We start from the raw sequence: 18,470 nt of genomic DNA on the forward strand, positions 1-18,470 counted from the left end.
TGAAAAGAGGATTGAGCAAATAGTTCCTGGTGAATGAAAATCAATTTTTCAGTATGTGCAAGAGAGTCAAACAACAAACAGGACTCTATATAAGTATGAGTGCATGAGTTTAAATTCATTGTTGCTGTGATAAGGCAGTGCAAAAGTAGGATTCTTAAGCTTGCTTTTGACATTTATGAAGCAAAGCTACAAGATCACTTTTCAAATGTTACCTTCACACAGGGGAGGCAGAAAACTTAGGAGTGCCATTCTCACACATTCAGCTTATTGTGTTCATGTCTAGATATTATATAGAATCATAGAATTGCAGAGCTGGAAGGGACCCTGAGGATCATCTAGTCCAACCCCCTGCAATGCAGGAATAGGCAGCTGCCCCATATGTGAATCGAACCTGCAACCTTGGCGTTATCCGCACCACACTCTAACCAACCGAACTATATGGATACACTTCTTTCTGTGCGATTGGGAATCCTGCTTTTTCAGAGTTCTCAGTCATAAAGACAAACAGACAGGCATCGCAGAAACATAAGATCTATGCACCTGTTAATGCAGAGAGATCAGGAATGGGGATAATGCAAGTTCTGTTGTGCAACTTTCAAGTCTTCCACTTTAATTTATTTGGGATATAATATATGACATGCTACAAAATATCCGCGCACGTGGATAACTTACCTGTTAGGTACATTTGCTCGTGTAACTCAGTAATTCCCAACAAGCGTGCACCTTGTTGCTGACAACTTTTCCTCGCTTGGTACCAAGTTAGAGCAGCGTTTGAGTTTATCTGGTACTGAACATTGGTCAAATGGTCTGTATTCCACAGCTTGTCCATTCCGTCAGCTATAGGGGGAAATAAAGACAGGCTTCCAATGTTCGTTATGACGAAACAAAAAAAGCATTATTTAGTTATAGAGTCTGAATCCATAGTCCTGAAATTAACATAGACATATAACTGTTTTCTGAACTGAACTGAGGGACCTCAGAAACACACCATTTGTGGTAGGTGACTTCTGCTTTGTTTTTTCTAAGGTAGCTTGGACATGCCCTCTCAAACAATGGATATCTAAAGCGTATAATAATATTTTCCTGTTTCTGTCTGGATGTTTCTGTCAAATCTTCACCTCCTGTGGTCTCTATTGAGCCAGACAGTTTGTGAATTACTTCTACTCAGTGACACAGACTGCTTTCTGAGCTGGCTGGATCTATAGGTTTGGCCATTCCTGTTAGTTTTAGCTGTTATCTTTCTGCTTTAAACATCAATAAAGATTTATTTAAAATGGAACGACAAGCTACAATGCGACCCCAAGCAGTGGGACTGTAATAATATAGTGCTAAAATTCATAGGAAAATTCCTCCCGAGTTGTTCTTGGGCTGTGTAGAAAAATACAAAGTTTTGACATTGGGACAGTCAGACATGTGATCTTCTTTGATTTTGCCTTTATGTGTTTCTTTTCTTTTTGTTAAATGTGGTGACTTTTAACCCTTTGCCCACACCATGGTCCTGATAGAAACTGCCACATTCCCCCCACCCTTGCTATCCACAATGGAAGCTTTTCTCCAATTGCAGATAACAGGCACAAGGACACCCTAGCTCCAGTCAGGACCCCGGCCAGAACAAGCAGTTAATGTTGGTTAAATCATTACATCCCTGCCCTTTTCAGAAAAGTTGCCTATCTTCACACTTCGATAATATGCACATTTATGTATGTTTTATTGACTAAATGATCAATTAAAATAGTCAGTGGTTTTAGCCATCCACATTTAGCCATATATTTAAGGCACAAAACTTCCACCAAGGAATCAAGGAACTAGAGTTTGTTAATGGTTCTGAGAATCGCAACTCCATGATGTAAACAACAGTTCTCAGGACTCTTTGGGAGAAACAATGTACAGTGGTACCTCGGGTTAAGAACTTAATTCGTTCCGGAGGTCCGTTCTTAACCTGAAACTGTTCTTAACCTGAAGCACCACTTTAGCTAATGGGGCCTCCCGCTGCTGCTGCGCCGCTGCTGTGCGATTTCTGTTCTCATCCTGAAGCAAAGTTCTTAACCTACTATTTCTAGGATAGCAGAGTCTGTAACCTGAAGCATCTGTAACCTGAGGTACCACTGTACAGTCACACCTTGGATCCCAAACGCCTTGTGACTCAAACATTTTGGCTCCCGAACGCAGCAAACCCAGAAGTAAGTGTTCTGGTTTGCAAACATTCTTTGGAAGCTAAACATCCAGCACGGCTTCTGCGGCTTCCTCTTGAGTGCAGAAAGCTCCTGCAGCCAACTGGAAGCCAGGCCTTCGTTGTCGAATGTTTTCGGAAGCCGAACAGACTTCTGGAACGGATTCCGTTTGACAACCAAGGTGTGACTGTACTTTAAATATATGGTGTGTACATAGCCTTAGATAGTGACATTTCATGATCCAGGCTAGAGAAACAACCACAGAACTTACATTTCAGTGGGCAAAAGCCATATTTCCTGTCTGTATCATAGTGTCTAGTAGTTGAACACCACAGCCAGCCATCGGACCTGCCAACATTTGTACACTCTGCGTACCAGTTACTATCAAACTGGAAAGGGAATACACAGGGTGCTCCATTGGCATTGCCGCTCAGAGTGAACATGTCTGGAAAGAAAGAGAAAGAGAAAAGTGTAAAAGCAACAAAAGAACCAGTAATAAAGTAATCAAGTATACCATTACTCTGGTATACTTTAAGACAAAGTGTTAGCCAACTAGCCATGGCTTACAGCAGACATGGAACAATAATCGTGTAATACTTTAGAAGCTAGCAGATGCATTACAGTGGTACCTCGGGTTACATACGCTTCAGCTTACATACGCTTCAGGTTACAGACTCCACTAACCCAGAAATAGTACCTCAGGTTAAGAACTTTGCTTCAGGGTGAGAACAGAAATTGTGCTACTGCGGCAGCAGCAGGAGGCCCCATTAGCTAAAGTGGTGCTTCAGGTTAAGAACAGTTTCAGGTTAAGAACAGACCTCCGGAACGTATTAAGTACGTAACCAGAGGTACCACTGTATTCCATAAGCTTTTGTGGATTATCAAAATGATGCACCTGATAAAGAAGACTTTAGCCAAAAAAACCCCACTTGTGCCACAATAAATTTGTTCCTCTTGAATACCTTACGACCTTAAGTCTTTGATACAAGCACTGTTCTCTTTGTTGTTTTGCTCAAATTGTATCGCGGTCTACTTTACAGCATTGTCACGAGGATAAAAAGACTAAAACACTTTGGCAAATGTAAAAAGCTATTCCACAAAAATGGGATAGTGCCAGAAATGTTTTAGAGCAAAGTGTGCAAAGTTCATATGTAGGATGGCAGTTTACATATATGCCTATGCAACCCAACCAGCAAACATGCCATTATAATAGGCCTGAATATCCTGTGTTCAATATTCTTATTTCTTTTATTTTTAGAGTTTTTTTATGATTTCAAACATGCCTCCTTGCCCGAGTTCAAAACCAGAGACAGGCAGACTGGAGGGAGACATTTCATTTCATTTATTTGTTTATTTGCTTGCTCTTTATTTATGCCTATATCCCTTCACCTTATTCCACATTCTGGAAAAAGGTATAGAAGTGAATAAGCTGGGAGGGAAATAATCTTCTCCCTTGGGGCTGGACTTTTAGAAGACATCTGAAGGCAGCCCTCTTTAGGGAAGCTTTTAATGTTTGATGGATTACTGTGTTTTAATATTTTGTTGGAAGCTGCCCAAACTGGCTGGGGAAACCCAGCCAGATGGGCAGGGTATAAATAATTTTTTTTATTATTATTATTATTATTATTATTATTATTATTATTATTATTATTATTATTCTTGACAGGCATGTGCGGGAGGGAGCTAGGCTACAGTTCATAATAACATGAAGATGCTGCGGCGAGGCAGGGGAGAGAGAGGATGACTGAATATGGCTTGGATGCTCTTCCTGTCTCCGTGTTGTCATGGTTACTGGCTGGTATGCCCTGGTTCATAAACTTGACACCGAGTTGTCACAAAGGAGAGGAACTGTCTGAGCACTTCCCCTCAATGACACATCCAAGTGCAAACCTGGCATCACTTGCACATATTAAATTGAGTAGAGGTTTCATAGAATTGTGGAGGGGAAGGGATCCCAAGGGTCATCTAGTCCAATGCAGGAATCTCAGCTAAAGCATCCATGACAGACAGCTATCTATCTGTGCTTTGCTTTTTAAAAAGGGAATTAATAACATTTTGAACATCTCCACAACTGGATATTTGCACGTTGGTTCTGCCTTGCCCTAGATGTTATCTATTGTTCATATAATTGGACATGGCAATTGAGTCATGCTCTAACTCAGGGGTAGCCACACTTCAGGTGTTGCTCGACCACAACTCTCATCCTAGCTGGCCACTGGCCATCAACCAATTGGGTTGACTGTGGCAGATGGGAGTTGTAGTCTAGCAATATCTAGAGGTCACCATGTTGGCTACCCCTGCTGTGACCACTTGTTGCTTATTCTGACAGAAATGATCTTACAGCTTGGCATTTCATTATACTTAGGCATTCGATGTGTGGCTAAATTCACCTTGCCTATTGGGACAATTCAGATAATTATGCTATCCTAGTTGTTGAGCTTTTTTAAGGAAGCCAATTTTTGATTGACTTGATGTATAGCAGCCCTGTCCTAGGATGACAAACCTCTAGGGGCAAGTTACTTTATTTGTATGGGCTCTTAGTTCTGTGCATTATAATAATAATTTATTATTTATACCCAAGCCAACTGGCTGGGTTGTTGGCTTATATAACAACATGACTAAAGATTCAAGTAGCCAACTCAGAAGGAAAATGAAACAACAACCAGGAAGATTTACCTTCATAGCCCCGGGAGCACAAATCGTCTCTGGTTCCATAGACCTTCCACCGACTCCATTCGCCAGATCCCCGGTACAGCATAATTCTTTTTTCATTTTTGTTGCCATAGTTGAAATGCAGATCTGCTCCTTGGATGGCGAAAAGTGTGTCATTTTTGCATTCCCATCGCTGGAGATCGCTTGTTGAGTCACATGGGTACAGAGTAACTGGTGTCCAGTCAACCTTTGAAGATACTCCAAAACATAACTTTAAAGACACGCTCATCAACTGGTGGCTGGAAATCCATCTAAATTTTTGTTCATCGCTTTCATGGTTGCAAGTACTGGTAGTGACATAGTTTGCAGACTGTACATGAACACAAAGGTTGTGGTTTTCGTTATATATTAAAAATTTGCTGGTATCTGTAACCAAAAACAAAAAATGTAAGTTCTATGGCACAGAAGACCAACTAGTCATGTATATCACAAGCAGAAATCTGGTTCAAGAAGCCCTTGAACCAAATTTGCACATTAATATGGAGTGAATACAAAACACAGCTATTAGGGCTCAGTGTGATCTCTCCAACAGATCTGTCGAAGCTCTATGAAAGTGTTTAAAGGAGAGAGAGAGCATTCTGGGAAATGATATATAATGAACTGGGGGAAAAGTTTAAAATAACTTTTACAAAAAACCCAGAAGCTTTTCTATTAGGAATTCTAGGTGCCAAAATCTCAAGGGAACGGAAGAGATTGTTTATGTACGCAACAACAGCTGTGCAGATGCTGCTAGCCCAGAGATGGAAAGAAGACAAAGTCCCCACCAGAGAAGAATGACAGATCAAGTTGTTGGACTATGCCAAAATGGCAAAAATGACCAGAGAAATCAGGAAGACCAAAATTTTAATAAGGAATGGGGTAAATTTATAATTTACCTTGGAGACCACTGTAAACAGTTAAAATCGTTAGCGGGATTGCAATAACACTTGTAATGTAACTAGAACTGTTGATACAATGGAGATATAAAAAGATCTGGATTACTATAAAAGATGCAGCAGAAAATGTTTAATAACGGGAACCACAGAGGGAAGTCCAGAGATTCATGGGAATCTTGTATTTATGGAAGGTGTTGTGGTATGATTGTAAATTTTAATATGTAAAATCAAATAAATCTGTTATACACACACACACACACACACCAAATAGATGGCTCCACAACTGTTTTAAGACGCAATGGCTAGCTCTTCTGCAAACTGGAAATGAATGTTTTTTTGTTTCAGTGAAAAAGCTGACCTACACTTATCTAGAAGCTGGTTTCTTCCTCTTGTCCTCCTTGGCTTCCAACCCCTTAGGAAGCAGCATAAAGTTGATGAGTACTGGAGACACAAACCCTTGCAGTTTATCAGTCAGTTTTCCTTACAGACAATACAAGGAAATGTACAATTATCACCGACGGTGATAAAGCCTTTTACTATATTGTTGTACTAACAATTGGTCCCCGTTTTTGTAAACTAGTATGTGCAATGCTTGCAAATTCTTCCTAAATACTTTTAGGGGAAGTCGAGCACAAAGTGGAAAAAAAGAAAAGGCTACTACTAATTGAAACACTTTTTTAAAAAAAGGGGTAAAACTTTTCCACAGTTGCTGGAACTAAGACAGAATATTTGAACCACGTGCTTAAAAACATATTTATACATTTGTATCAAGGCTGCATACCTGTAGTTGTATTTTTTTTTTATTTTGTTGAAACAGATATTTGACATTTCCTATGGTCACAACACAAATATGTGAAGAAATTTTTAAGCATATGATTCAAATGTGGTTTTGAGATTTTGGACTTATCATGCATGTGCATTGAAGTATGAATATAACTAATGCCATTTTTTAATGTGTTTATGTTGTCCATTGTTTATAGCTTCCAAAGAAGGATCATTTGTATTCCTCAACAAAGCAAGCTTATGTTTAAGATTGTTCCAGTGAGTATAGGCTTCTCCCCCCCCCCCCCGATGGGAGCTATGATCCAACAACAGGAGGGCCACAGGTTCCTTTCCCTGCTCTGCCTGCTGCATGCCATATTCCAGGGGTGGAGGGACCTGTGGCCCTCCTGCTGTTGTTGAATGACAGCTCCCATAATCCCTATCCACTGGCCGTGCTGACTAGGGCTGACGGGAGTTGGAATTCAACACCTTCGGGAGAGTCATAACTTCCCCATCTCTGTTCTGTCCCTTTATTTTGCTTAACTCTGTACTTCATCTGTTGAAGGAACCGGAACTAGAGACGTGAGGAAAAATAAGAAGCAAAATGCGTAGGGGTGGGGAATTCAATTCAGTTCACATTTAAAGGTGAATCTACCTAATTCTCACTTTTTGAAATAATATTTGTAAATCGCTTTTTATTATTTTGTAAAAATGATTGTGATAATAATTTATTATCTGTATTATCTGACTGGGTTGCCACTCTGGGCAGCTCCCAACAAAAAAATAGTAAAAACACAATACAACATCAAACACTAAACACTAAATGCTGAACAAGGCTGCCTTCAGATGCTTGTTTTTTTAAAAATCACGTAGCTGTTTATCTCCTCAACATCTAATGGGGGGGCTGTTCCACAGGGTGGGCGCCATTACTGTGAAGGCCCTCTGCCTGGTTTCCTGTAGCTTCACTTCTCACAGTAAGGGAACCACCAGAAGGCCCTCAGAGCTGGACCTCAGTGTCCGGGTTGGACGACGGGGGTGGAGATGCTCTTTCAGATATATTTTACAGTCAAATGGAGTATAAATTTTTTGAAATAAATAATATGCGAGTTGAAACACAACCATACTTTGAAATTCACAAATTTCTCTGAATGTTGCAATGCAGTTCTTTGCCCATTTAATATTTACGAAAATGTATGTAAACTGCATAAAACCCAAGAATTAGTGAAAGCAACATTAAAAATGTGTTATACTGGGGAAAATACAAATGTTAGGGAAATACGCTTTGCTATAATATGTACATTAGGCAAAACTGCACAGACAAGTTATTAGAGGAAATAAGCACTAAAATGTCGAACTTTCATGAATACTTCTTGTAAAAAAGAATCACAAGCTGGAAAACAGAAATAATGAGAAACCCAGAGAAAGGAAACAACTCTGGACAGGAATGAGCAGCAGCATATAAAGCAGGGATGGGGAACCAGCAGGCCTACCAATGTTGCTGAACTACAGCTCCCATAATTCCTGTTCCTTAGCCATGCTGGCTGGGGGTGATGGGCGCTGGAGTCCAACAACATCTGGAGAGCCCATTCTAAAGGATACAAAACAGCAAACTACCAATCCCAACACAGTATCTTGCTGCAGAAGCAGCTACTAAAATAAAGCAGCAGGACTGAGCCATAGTTTTAAAACCCTACAAATTTAAGGCAGGTAGGGTAGTATAGCAGCCAGAATAGAGTCACAAGCTCAAGCTCCATCCCTGATATGGCACCCCTGTTGAGCATGGGGCTTCCTGTGTTGAGCATGGAGCTCCAAGGAAGGGATCCTTCTTGCAAGGATCTGCTCATGCCTAGGGGCTCCATACAAGTAAAACACCTGGTTGGCCAGGTGTCCTGCTTGCATAGAGTGGCTGCCCATGCAACTTTTCTCATCCTTTTTGTTCTATCTGGAGCAGCTGGAGGAGGAGGAGGAGGAGGAGGAGGAGGAGTTTGGATTTGATATCCTGCTTTATCACTACCCTAAGGTAAAGGTAAAGGGGACCCCTGACCATTAGGTCCAGTCGTGACCGACTCTGGGGTGGCGGCGCTCATCTCGCTTTATTGGCCGAGGGAGCCGGCGTACAGCTTCCAGGTCATGTGGCCAGCATGACTAAGCCGCTTCTGGTGAACCAGAGCAGCACACGGAAACGCCGTTTACCTTCCCGCTGGAGCGGTACCTATTTATCTACTTGCACTTTGACGTGCTTTTGAACTGCTAGGTTGGCAGGAGCAAGGACCGAGCAACGGGAGCTCACCCCATCACAGGGATTCGAACCGCCGACCTTCTGATCGGCAAGTCCTAGGCTCTGTGGTTTAACCCACAGCGCCACCTGCGTCCCAATCACTACCCTAAGGAGTCTCAAAGTGGCTAACATTCTCCTTCCCTTCCTCCCCCACAACAAACACTCTGGGGCTGAGAGAATTCAGAGAAGTGTGACTAGGCCAAGGTCACCCAGCAGCTGCATGTGGAGGAGCGGGGAAGCGAACCCAGTTCCCCAGATTACAAGTCCACTGCTCTTAACCACTACACCACACTGGCTGTAGGGTGAAGAAAGAGCTCATACCCTCCAACATTTCTCCGATGAAAATAGGGACGTCCCATTCCATAACGATAATTTTACTATTTAAACCCCACACATCTTACTGGATTGCCCCAGCCACTCTGGGCAGCTTGTAACATATATAAAAACATAAAAAATTAAACATTTTAAAAACTTCCCTATACAGCAGTGATGGCCAAACTTTTTTGGGACTACAACTCCCACCATCCCTAGCTAACAGGACCAGTGGTCAGGGTTGATGGGAATTGTAGTCCCAAAACGGCTGGAGGGCCAAGTTTGGCCGTCACTGCTATACAGTATTGCCTTCAGACGGCTCAGGGGTCGGATAACTCCATACCTTCCAACATTTTTCTAATGAAAATAGGGACATCCTAAGGAAAAGTGGGACATTCAATCAAATCAGAAACTGGGGTGGCTTCACTAAATCAAGGATGTCCCTGGAAAATAGGGACACTTGGAGGGTCTGAGAGCTGTGAGTGGAGGGTGTCCTTTCCCCCTCATTTAGACCCCCTGGGAAACTCAACAAACCTGCTGTACCTGGAACTGGGTGTGGAGACTACAGCTGAATGGACAGCCTGAGGAAGTACCATCCACTTTGGGCCTGCCCATAAAAAGCAAGCCTAGGGTGAAAGGCTAGGATGATGCTTGCTCTTTCCAGGAACCCTACTCTTCGTAAGGCTTTTGTGGATGAGCTGAGAGTTTGTTTGGATCCTGGGTGAGAACCCGGAGGGTGTGCCAGAAGGAAAATGAACTGATACCGATTTTTATATATTAGTAACATGCTATTAATGTAACATTTTAATATGTATCTGTGTATTTTTGTAGGTGTTTTTTTTAAAAAAAAAGTTGTCTGTTGCTTCAGTTTTCTGTACACCGCTCATAGATATTTTTAATATATTAAGCTGTACAGAAATTAAATAATCACTCAATCAATGCAGAGATTCTCTTTTCAGGAATTCATGATCAACGCAAAAATTTAGTATAAGGGTCAGAAGTATAGCCCACAGCTCCTGCTGCACATTAGTGTGCTGCATGCAACTAAATGTGTGAATAGGCCAGGGCATCTGATGTACTAAGCAGCTAGTCACGTGAAAAAAGAACTATTCTTGCCTTCAAAGCTAACCTGCCCCCCCCGCCCCGCAAAGAGACAGACTTGTACGTAAAACCAGTACATTGCCAGGTGCCCAAAATTACATCCTCAGTCCTAATTTATTTATTGCATTTTTATGTGTATTGATTTACAACAATTAGGTAAAACCATGAGCTAATTTTAATTTTCGAATCTGCATCTGAATATTACGCAACATGGAGAAGCATTCAATATATTCTGCACTCACAGCAACAACAACTCTGACTATTTCAACCTTGCAATTGTTAATTCAGGTATGAAAACTTGCATATCAAAACTGACAGCTGCAGTTAGCCTCAATAAACCTAATTTGGAAGGTCAAAACACCAAGCAGCAGGAAAAACCCAGTTGGGCTGTTTGCACATGCCAAACCAGATTACAACTCTCTCGTAACACTCAGCATGCACTTCCAGTTGCTATACTAAATATATACAGTATTTGAAAGTTTTAATGATCCGAAATAGAAATCAGATTTGCAATTTAATATTGAAAGCCCCATTCTTGGCAAAGAACTGATTGGAACTTACCTACTAGCGAAAAAACGCAATGTTGTAAGGAAAGGAAAACCAGAAGCAAAGAAACAGGCATTTTACGCAAGCTTACTACTGTCTTCCCTTCCGCCAGAATGCGCCATGCAGGGTCTCCCTTTTGTAGCAGATCTTGTTGAAGCCAGCAAGGAGGAAAGCCGTGTTCATTTCTGAGAACTTATAGTTGAGGGAGTGCATTCTGGTAGCCTAATGATAAGGAAATGCCCTGCCACACAGGGCATTGTGAAATAACAGGAATTCACCGTTCAGACTTTGCTTTCCTAAGCTAATTTCACTGCTGAAGGAAAAAGGAAGGAAGAGCTTCCACAGAATGGCAGGTGATAAAGTGATGAATGCTCAGCATTATTTTTTTTTCTGGGAATGCCTCAGTTGCATGTGGGAAACAGATTGGCTCATCAAATGTCTCCAAGAATTGTGTGTGTGTGTGTGTGTGTGTGTGTGTGTCTTATGATAGCTTTTCTACTTGTTGTGATTGTTTTGCCTGTACTTGTTAATTTTTATTTCTTATTTCTATCTTGCGTTTCAACATGTGAAGCCAAACTTCAACATGTAAAATCAATGTAATTTAAAACAAAAACATATTTAAATAGAAATGCCTCAAAATGGACTTTACTATGTTGACTCATTCCTAGATGCAGCCCTTCATGTAGCATTATAAAACAGCTTAAAGCAATATTGAACATCCCACAGTGGTTCATGTCTTCAAGGGGGAAGATTGGAATAATTAGTCTTAAAAAAGAAATAACAGCAACTCAGCAAAACACCAGAGCTATCAAGAACAGCAAATGAATACAAATCAAGGCAAGTGCCACCCCATATCATCAGGCAGAGAGAGGTAGTTGCCTCAGGTGGCAAACACTATGGGGCAGAAACTAGGCAGAGCTATGTGTGCCACACAGCCTGTCCTTTGCCCCCAAAGCCAGCCTGTGCCCCTCGGGTGCATTTTACTTCCTGGATTTATATTGCACCTCAAGAAACCTGTTGCAGTCAGCAAACAGCCAGAGTATGTCTATGCTCTATTTTCAAAGTGCAGGTTTAAACCTTTAAAGTACTTATGTAACCTTGGCCCAGCTCATCTTAAGAGAGTAAGCTTCTGGTCCAAGGGCCACTCACTCCAGGATTTCATCTGGCCCTCTGTGTCTCCACCCATCAGCTCTTCAATGGAGAGCAGATGAGAGGGAAGTTGGCTTTGATGTTGCACAAAGAATGCCATTTCCGCTCTTTCCTCTGCAAGAAGATTTGCTCCAAGTGGAGGGAGAAATGCCTTAATAGATTCATTGCTGTGCCGGGCCCGGGGGTAACCTGAGCAACGCGAGGAGTTAGTCCGACAGGGCCAAGGCAGGACACGAGGCAGGAAACCAGGCAAGGTTAGGCACAGGGTCTCAGGCAAGTTCTGGCAAACAGCAATGTTGCTCCCGCTACCTGGGGTGGGGTCCAACAGCCTTTTATCTTTGTCAGGGTAATGGCCGGTCCTGATCCCCTGGTGACTCACCTCCCTGTCTCACCCGAAGGCAAGCACTCCTGCGGTTACTCAGGTCTCTCCTTTTCTCAGACCTTAGTTGCTGCAGCTTGGGAGATGTCGGTGGGTTACCAAACCCAGAGGCCGCCTCAGCCTCTCCTGACCCAACTGGTAGTGGAGCAGCTGTGATTGCCCAGCTGAAGGCAACAAGGTAATCCCCGCATCTGGAGCCAGGGCAGGCTCAGGCCCCTGACTCGGCCCAGCTGGTGCTTGTTGCAGGGGAACCTGTGCAGACTGGGGCTCTTCAGAATCAGGCCCCAGACTAGGTTCAGCTGCCGCCTGAGGCAAAGGATCTGGTGCGGACTGAGACTCCTCTGGTTCCGATCCCGAGTCGCAGGCCATCACAGTTGCAAACATGTAAGAAGGCATCCAGGCATTTTGCAGTTGCATCTGGATTTTGAAGTTTACAGCTTTGAATAGTTGCAAGAGAGAGCTATTTCAAGATCAAAAATTATTTGCACTGTTCTGTTCACCCCTGCCTTAAGACAATGTCTCCTCCTGTATGAAAACCCTCCTTCCTGCCACACACAAGATTCACCTGAGCAGATCCCATTTTTGAATTCCAAATATGCATCTCCTTCTACAGAGATGCCACCCACTTTAATTTGAGATGGGTTTTTTTTGGGGGGGGGTTATGATTTCTGCTCTAGTAGGCCTTTGAGAAGTGGCACCTTGTTGATAAATGGCCCAGTGCACCATATCCTGGGGGTTTGGAAAGAGTTCTTGCTGTGTGGGGAAGCCTTGCAACAGGCTTCTCCTAACAACCGGAGCCAAGAACTTCAATAGCTGTACAGATGTACCTTGGAAGTAGAATGGAATCCATTCCAGAAGTCCTTTGACTTCCAAAATGTTCGGGAACCAAGGTGCGGCTTCCAGTTTGGCAACTGAAGGAAGGCTAATTTAAACTCTGGCTTAAGGCAACGTCCATACACTTTAGCTGAGTGCACAGATTTATTAAATTCATTTGCTTCTCCTTTTAAAATAAAAGCTTTTAAATAAGAAACTGTATCACCTGTAACATTACTAATAAATGTAATTACGTCTGGGTTGGTATTTTGGGAATCTAGCAATCCCTGAGTCTCAGGAAGTTTTCAAAGCAGATTTATTGGGTTCACAGGAATCAGAGTTATGGAGAAGTGAATGTTTTCACATGCCTCCAATCAAAACCTACAAAAGCCAACATGAACCTTTCCAGCCACACCACATGTCTGTACTCTGGAAGGAAGCCTACACACCCGAAAGGTCAGGCAACTGTACAAAACAGGTGCCGTTTCCAGCAACAAATTTGTCCCGTTTTGAAAACAATGTGTTCCAGTCAGTTGTTGATGCAGTTGTTGATATTGACATCTAGGCTCTTTCAATTTTCATTCAAAACATGATACTCATTGCTACATAGGAGAAAGCCTCCTTAAATTCATTCCCAACTATCATTGTCCTTGAGATCTTGACTGGTGGGACTGTGTACACATTCTGGCTGTGTATCCATTCTCTTAGATCTTTAAACAAGTGTGTTTTCTGTTGGTGATTTGTGGAACATTTAGAACAGTGTTTCCCAACCTTGGGCCTCCAGCTGTTTTTGAACTACAATTCCCATCACCCCTGACCACTGGTCTTGCTAGCTAGGGATGATGGGAGTTGTAGTCCAAAAACAGCTGGAGGCCCAAGGTTGGGAAACACTGATTTAGAAGACCACATATGATGGGAGGCCTCTTCAGGGCTAAGGCCAGGGGTCAGCAAACTTTTTCAGCAGGTCGGTCCACTGTCCCTCAGACCTTGGGGGGGGCTGGACTATATTTGGGGGGGAAATGACGCAAGAGCACCACAAACCCCAGTGGCTGCTTACCTGTGTCTTATGAGCGGCAGGGGCTGGCGATGACAAAAGAGCTCTGGAGAGGGGCTGCTTAAAATGGCGGCCGCTTAAGTGCTGCTGCTGCTGGCACCAACAAAGCCCAGCCCCCTTCCTCCTCTAGGCAGGGCAGGGAGAAGCCAGAAGGAGGGAGGGAGGATGCAGCGGTGCCATAGCTGTGTGAGGGAGAGAGAAAGAACGCGCACTGGTATCCATGCAGCGATTCCCGGACTGTCCACAGGCCAGATCCAGAAGACAATTGGGCCTGATTTGGCCCGCGCACCTTAGTTTGCTGACCCATGGTGTGTAGATGGACAGGGTGTTCACACAAGCCCCGTCCCCAGTGTTCCATGTGCACAGGCTTTCCTCTCTGTGTGCTTCCTAAATCTGTTCTAGGGGTTCCTCTGATCCTCCAGAGCAGATTTGAAGAGGATGCAGGCAGAGGGAGGCAGGGAAGTTCCATTGCGCAAGCAGAAATCATGAAGCAGAATGAAGCAAGTTGCTTCCACTCACTTCCTTCCTCCATGGGTGGAGTTTGGTACAGTCATACCTCAAGGTGAATGTGTTTCGGGTTGAGCGCATTCGAGTTGCGCTCCGTGGCAACCCGGAAGTAACGGAGCACGTTACTTCCAGGTTTCGCCGCTAAATCCACCTCTGTCCACTACACACCCCTTCCACTCCTGCCTCCCACCCCACTCCTGCCTCACACCCCACCTCTTGTTGCTGCATTTCCCTTTCTCAGGGAAGAGAGGTAGCTAATGGAAAGGGCACTCAAAACCACCAGCCTCCTCCTCTGCTGTGTGCCTGCTGCCCTGTTTCCTGTTATTGCAGCAGCCCATCAAGTGGTGAAGGAGCTGCAGCATCTTGTTCACATTATAACACGTATTCTTCCATGTGCTGGGGCGGTTGGGAAAGACATGGGAATATGCTTTATCTTCTTATTATTTCTATTCCCTCCCCTCCTTATCTCTGACATAAATCAATTAAAATTGGTGGAGAGGTCAGGCACACACACACACACACACACACACACACACACACACACTGTCCTTTTTTTGGAAATGGGAGTCTTTGCTATGACTGCACAATTTAAATGGCAAGTTCACAAGATAAGCACTTTGAAGTATAGCTTGCTTATAACATGTTTCTATGTTTGCAAGAATGCATGTGCCTAAGGCTCGGATCTAGAGGACAATATACATGTGTACGTCATGTGAATACATAAAGAGGACACTGCTGCATACAATCAGCTACAAAAACAGCTTTACGTTTATACTGAAAATGTCTGCACCCAATGAAGGCAATGATGAATACAAAACACTTTGTATTTATCCCTTATTTCAAAGGAAAATGTCACCAATCCACTAAAAATTATTTAATTGCAATGGTTCAATATCCTGCATTTTTTATATAGAGCATGTGGAGTGTTTATTACTTTATTGCAAATTGATCCTTACACTTGAAGCCTCACTGAGTTTAATGGAGCTTATTCCCATGTAACTGGGTAAAAAAGTTGCAGCCTTACACAACAACCCTAAGCATTTTTGCTCAGAAATTAAGTCCCACTGAGTTCAGTAGGACTTATTTTTATTATTACTATGTTTACTTATATTCCACCTTTCTTTAATAAGTCAATTCTTAAAAGCCTGTTGGAACAAGAAAGTCCTCACCTACTGGTGGAAAGGTAACAAGGAAGGAAGGAATCAGTTTAATTTTAAGAGACTTAATCAGAAATGAAAAGTCACTGCGGTTTACAATACCCCGAAAGCAAGAAATCCTGCTATTAAAGATTTTTTTGTCCTTCAAGGGGGAAGTTCTGTGAAGATATTTCATAATAGCCGGTTCTCCATTTTTTAAAGAAATGGTGCAATAGCTCCATCTTTGCAAGAGAGAGACTAATATTGTGTTGCAAATACATCTTTAAAAGATTTAATTAAAAAATGTGTATTCATATTCACAGACTTGAATCTGAACATCAGGAATTGCAATTAGATCAGCTTTTGCCCAGATTTAGAGCTGAACTAATTCAGTAGACAATACTGGGCTGGTTTTCTATGTGCTTACCTTGAACCCTTAGAAATCAATGTAACTTAGTGAATAGCATGACCTATGCATAGCTCAGTTAGAGTGTGGTGCTGGTAATGCCAAGGTTGCAGGTTCAATCCCCGCATGGGACAGCTACATATTCCTGCATCACAGAGGGTAGGACTAGATGATCCTTAGAGTCCCTTCCAAATCTACAATTCTATGGTTCTGAGATTGATTTCAGTGGAACCCAAGTTCACTTACTTGATCTGGTTCTAGCTCATAGTATTTTTACATTGGGTGGGGGCACTGCAAGCAAGATTTGTACATAAAGAAATGAGTTTTATTTCAAGAACAGGACTCCTGAATTATGCAATCCTGAATCCAATTCTATTTTAAAGCACTTAATCCACTAATTGCCATTTATATGCTGCTGAAGACCACTAGCTAGATCTTCATCTGAAGATCACTGAATCACTACTCAACATCAATACTGACCATAGTTTTATTATGCCGTTTCAGAATAACAATAGCATTTTGCAAATGTGTTTAACATTTTGCATTTTAGACATTGGTTGTTGTTTAGTAAACTGTGATAGTAAACCCAAGTAAAAATGTTTTTATTATATATTGCAATAAATTGTCACTCCTGACAATTTGTACCATGCAAGACCAGTATTTCCTGCTCCAGACGGCAGTGGCTCAGAGGTCTCTGGTGCAAGTCTTTCCTAGCTCTTCTACTTGAGTTCCGTAGCCAAAAATGTTTACGAGTGATTTATGGGTCTTCCATCTTGCTGTATTCAGTAGATATTCTCCCAAGAGTCATCAGGCAGGTGTCCTCGTCACTATTCTCCTCCAAGAGTCCTTGCCCACTTCAGGCAGAGCAGATGGTAGGGGTACTGCTAAGTTGTGGTTAGACTGAACACACAGGAAGACTATGTCATTGACAAAGGATCACGACTGCTGTTTTTCTGAGGATAAGAGACAATCCATGGGGTTTACTTGTTCCACATATAAACTTAGACCATCACTGAGGAAAGATGAGTTAGACAACAGTTTGGCAGAAGCTCCAAAGCTCTATCTGAAGTGATATGATGGACCTAGAAGTTTATCATTAGTAATCCATTGAAAAACAGGAAGCAGGGAACTGTAAGTGAACACTTTTTGAAATGCAAGACAGACACATATGGACTTTCTAAAGATCTGTACTGGAATCAGTGCTAATTAACTTGTTCCTAAGTCAACTGGAATTAGGGGGGAAATGGACAAGCTTGCACATGACAGCAGTTTAGAATGGTGAAAAACAAAGCTGACTGCACAGAGCTCCAAAAGGGCATCTCCAAAACGGGGAAATGGGCAATAATAAGGCAAGTGAAGTTAAATATAAATGAAGTTGTGCATACTGCAGCAAACAAGCTGCATGTGGCTGTATGTACAGGCTAATAGGGTCTGAAAGATCTTCGGGTCATGATGAATAGCTCAATGAAAATAAGTGGGCAGCAACTGTAAGATTATTAAAATAAAACAGACCATATTGTAATGACCCGTGGTACAACTGCATTTGGAAAATGCGACCAAAAAAAGGCAACCAGAATGATCATGTGATTGAAGCAGATTCCAGATGAAGCCAAACTGGTGTTTGGGGCTTTTCAGTTTTGAAAAATACACTGGGGTGGTGGTGGGGAAGACATGAGAGGTTGAGATTATTATTTGCATGAGAAGAACATGATTTTTTTTTGTTCCTCGCTCATAATACCAGGTGTTGGAAGTAATTGGCAGGATTCAGGATGGACAAAATAAAGCACATCACATAATTAAGGAACAGATTGTCCTAGATGTGATGACCACTAGGCTTAAAATAGCATAAAGGAGGGAAGACAAACTAGTGGAGGATCATTTTATCAATGAGTATGAGCCATGCTAGCTACATCCAAACTCCAGGGGCAAGAGAATATGCCACTGAATATCAGTTGCTTGAGGATAGCAATGGGGAAAGGTTTTGCCTTCCCACCCTACTTATCGCTTCCCTAGAGGCATCCGATTTGTGACTATAAGAAACAGGTTATTTGACTAGATGGACCTTTGGTTCATTCAGCAAGGCTCTTAAGGTCTACCTAGTAATGGGAAACTTGCAGTCCTCCAAACGCTGCTAAAACACAGCTCCCGTCATTCCTGACCTCTGGCCATGCTGACTGAGGCTATTGTGAACTGGAGTCTGACAACATCTGGAGGGCCATAGGTTAGCCAACCCTGGCCTGCACTTATATGAGAATCGCACTTGGAGGGA

The 18,470-nt window shown here is 42.5% G+C and overlaps 1 protein-coding gene across 1 annotated transcript in view; it reads right to left on the reverse strand.

The window, feature by feature from the left end:
- The window catches only part of LOC114607521 (macrophage mannose receptor 1-like), a 52,591-nt gene extending 41,549 nt beyond the window's left edge, over positions 1-11,042 (reverse strand). Inside the window, exons 1-4 of the mRNA XM_028750808.2 lie at positions 10,773-11,042; positions 4,848-5,249; positions 2,443-2,616; positions 673-837 (exon numbers count right to left, since the gene is read on the reverse strand). Coding sequence (XP_028606641.2) covers positions 673-837; positions 2,443-2,616; positions 4,848-5,249; positions 10,773-10,833 — 802 coding nt within the window. The 5' untranslated portion in view covers positions 10,834-11,042. The remainder of the gene's footprint in view (positions 1-672; positions 838-2,442; positions 2,617-4,847; positions 5,250-10,772) is intronic.
- Positions 11,043-18,470: the final 7,428 nt, after the last annotated feature.

This window comes from Podarcis muralis, chromosome 12, assembly GCF_964188315.1.
Source record: "Podarcis muralis chromosome 12, rPodMur119.hap1.1, whole genome shotgun sequence".
In the NCBI taxonomy this organism is placed as follows: domain Eukaryota; kingdom Metazoa; phylum Chordata; class Lepidosauria; order Squamata; family Lacertidae; genus Podarcis; species Podarcis muralis.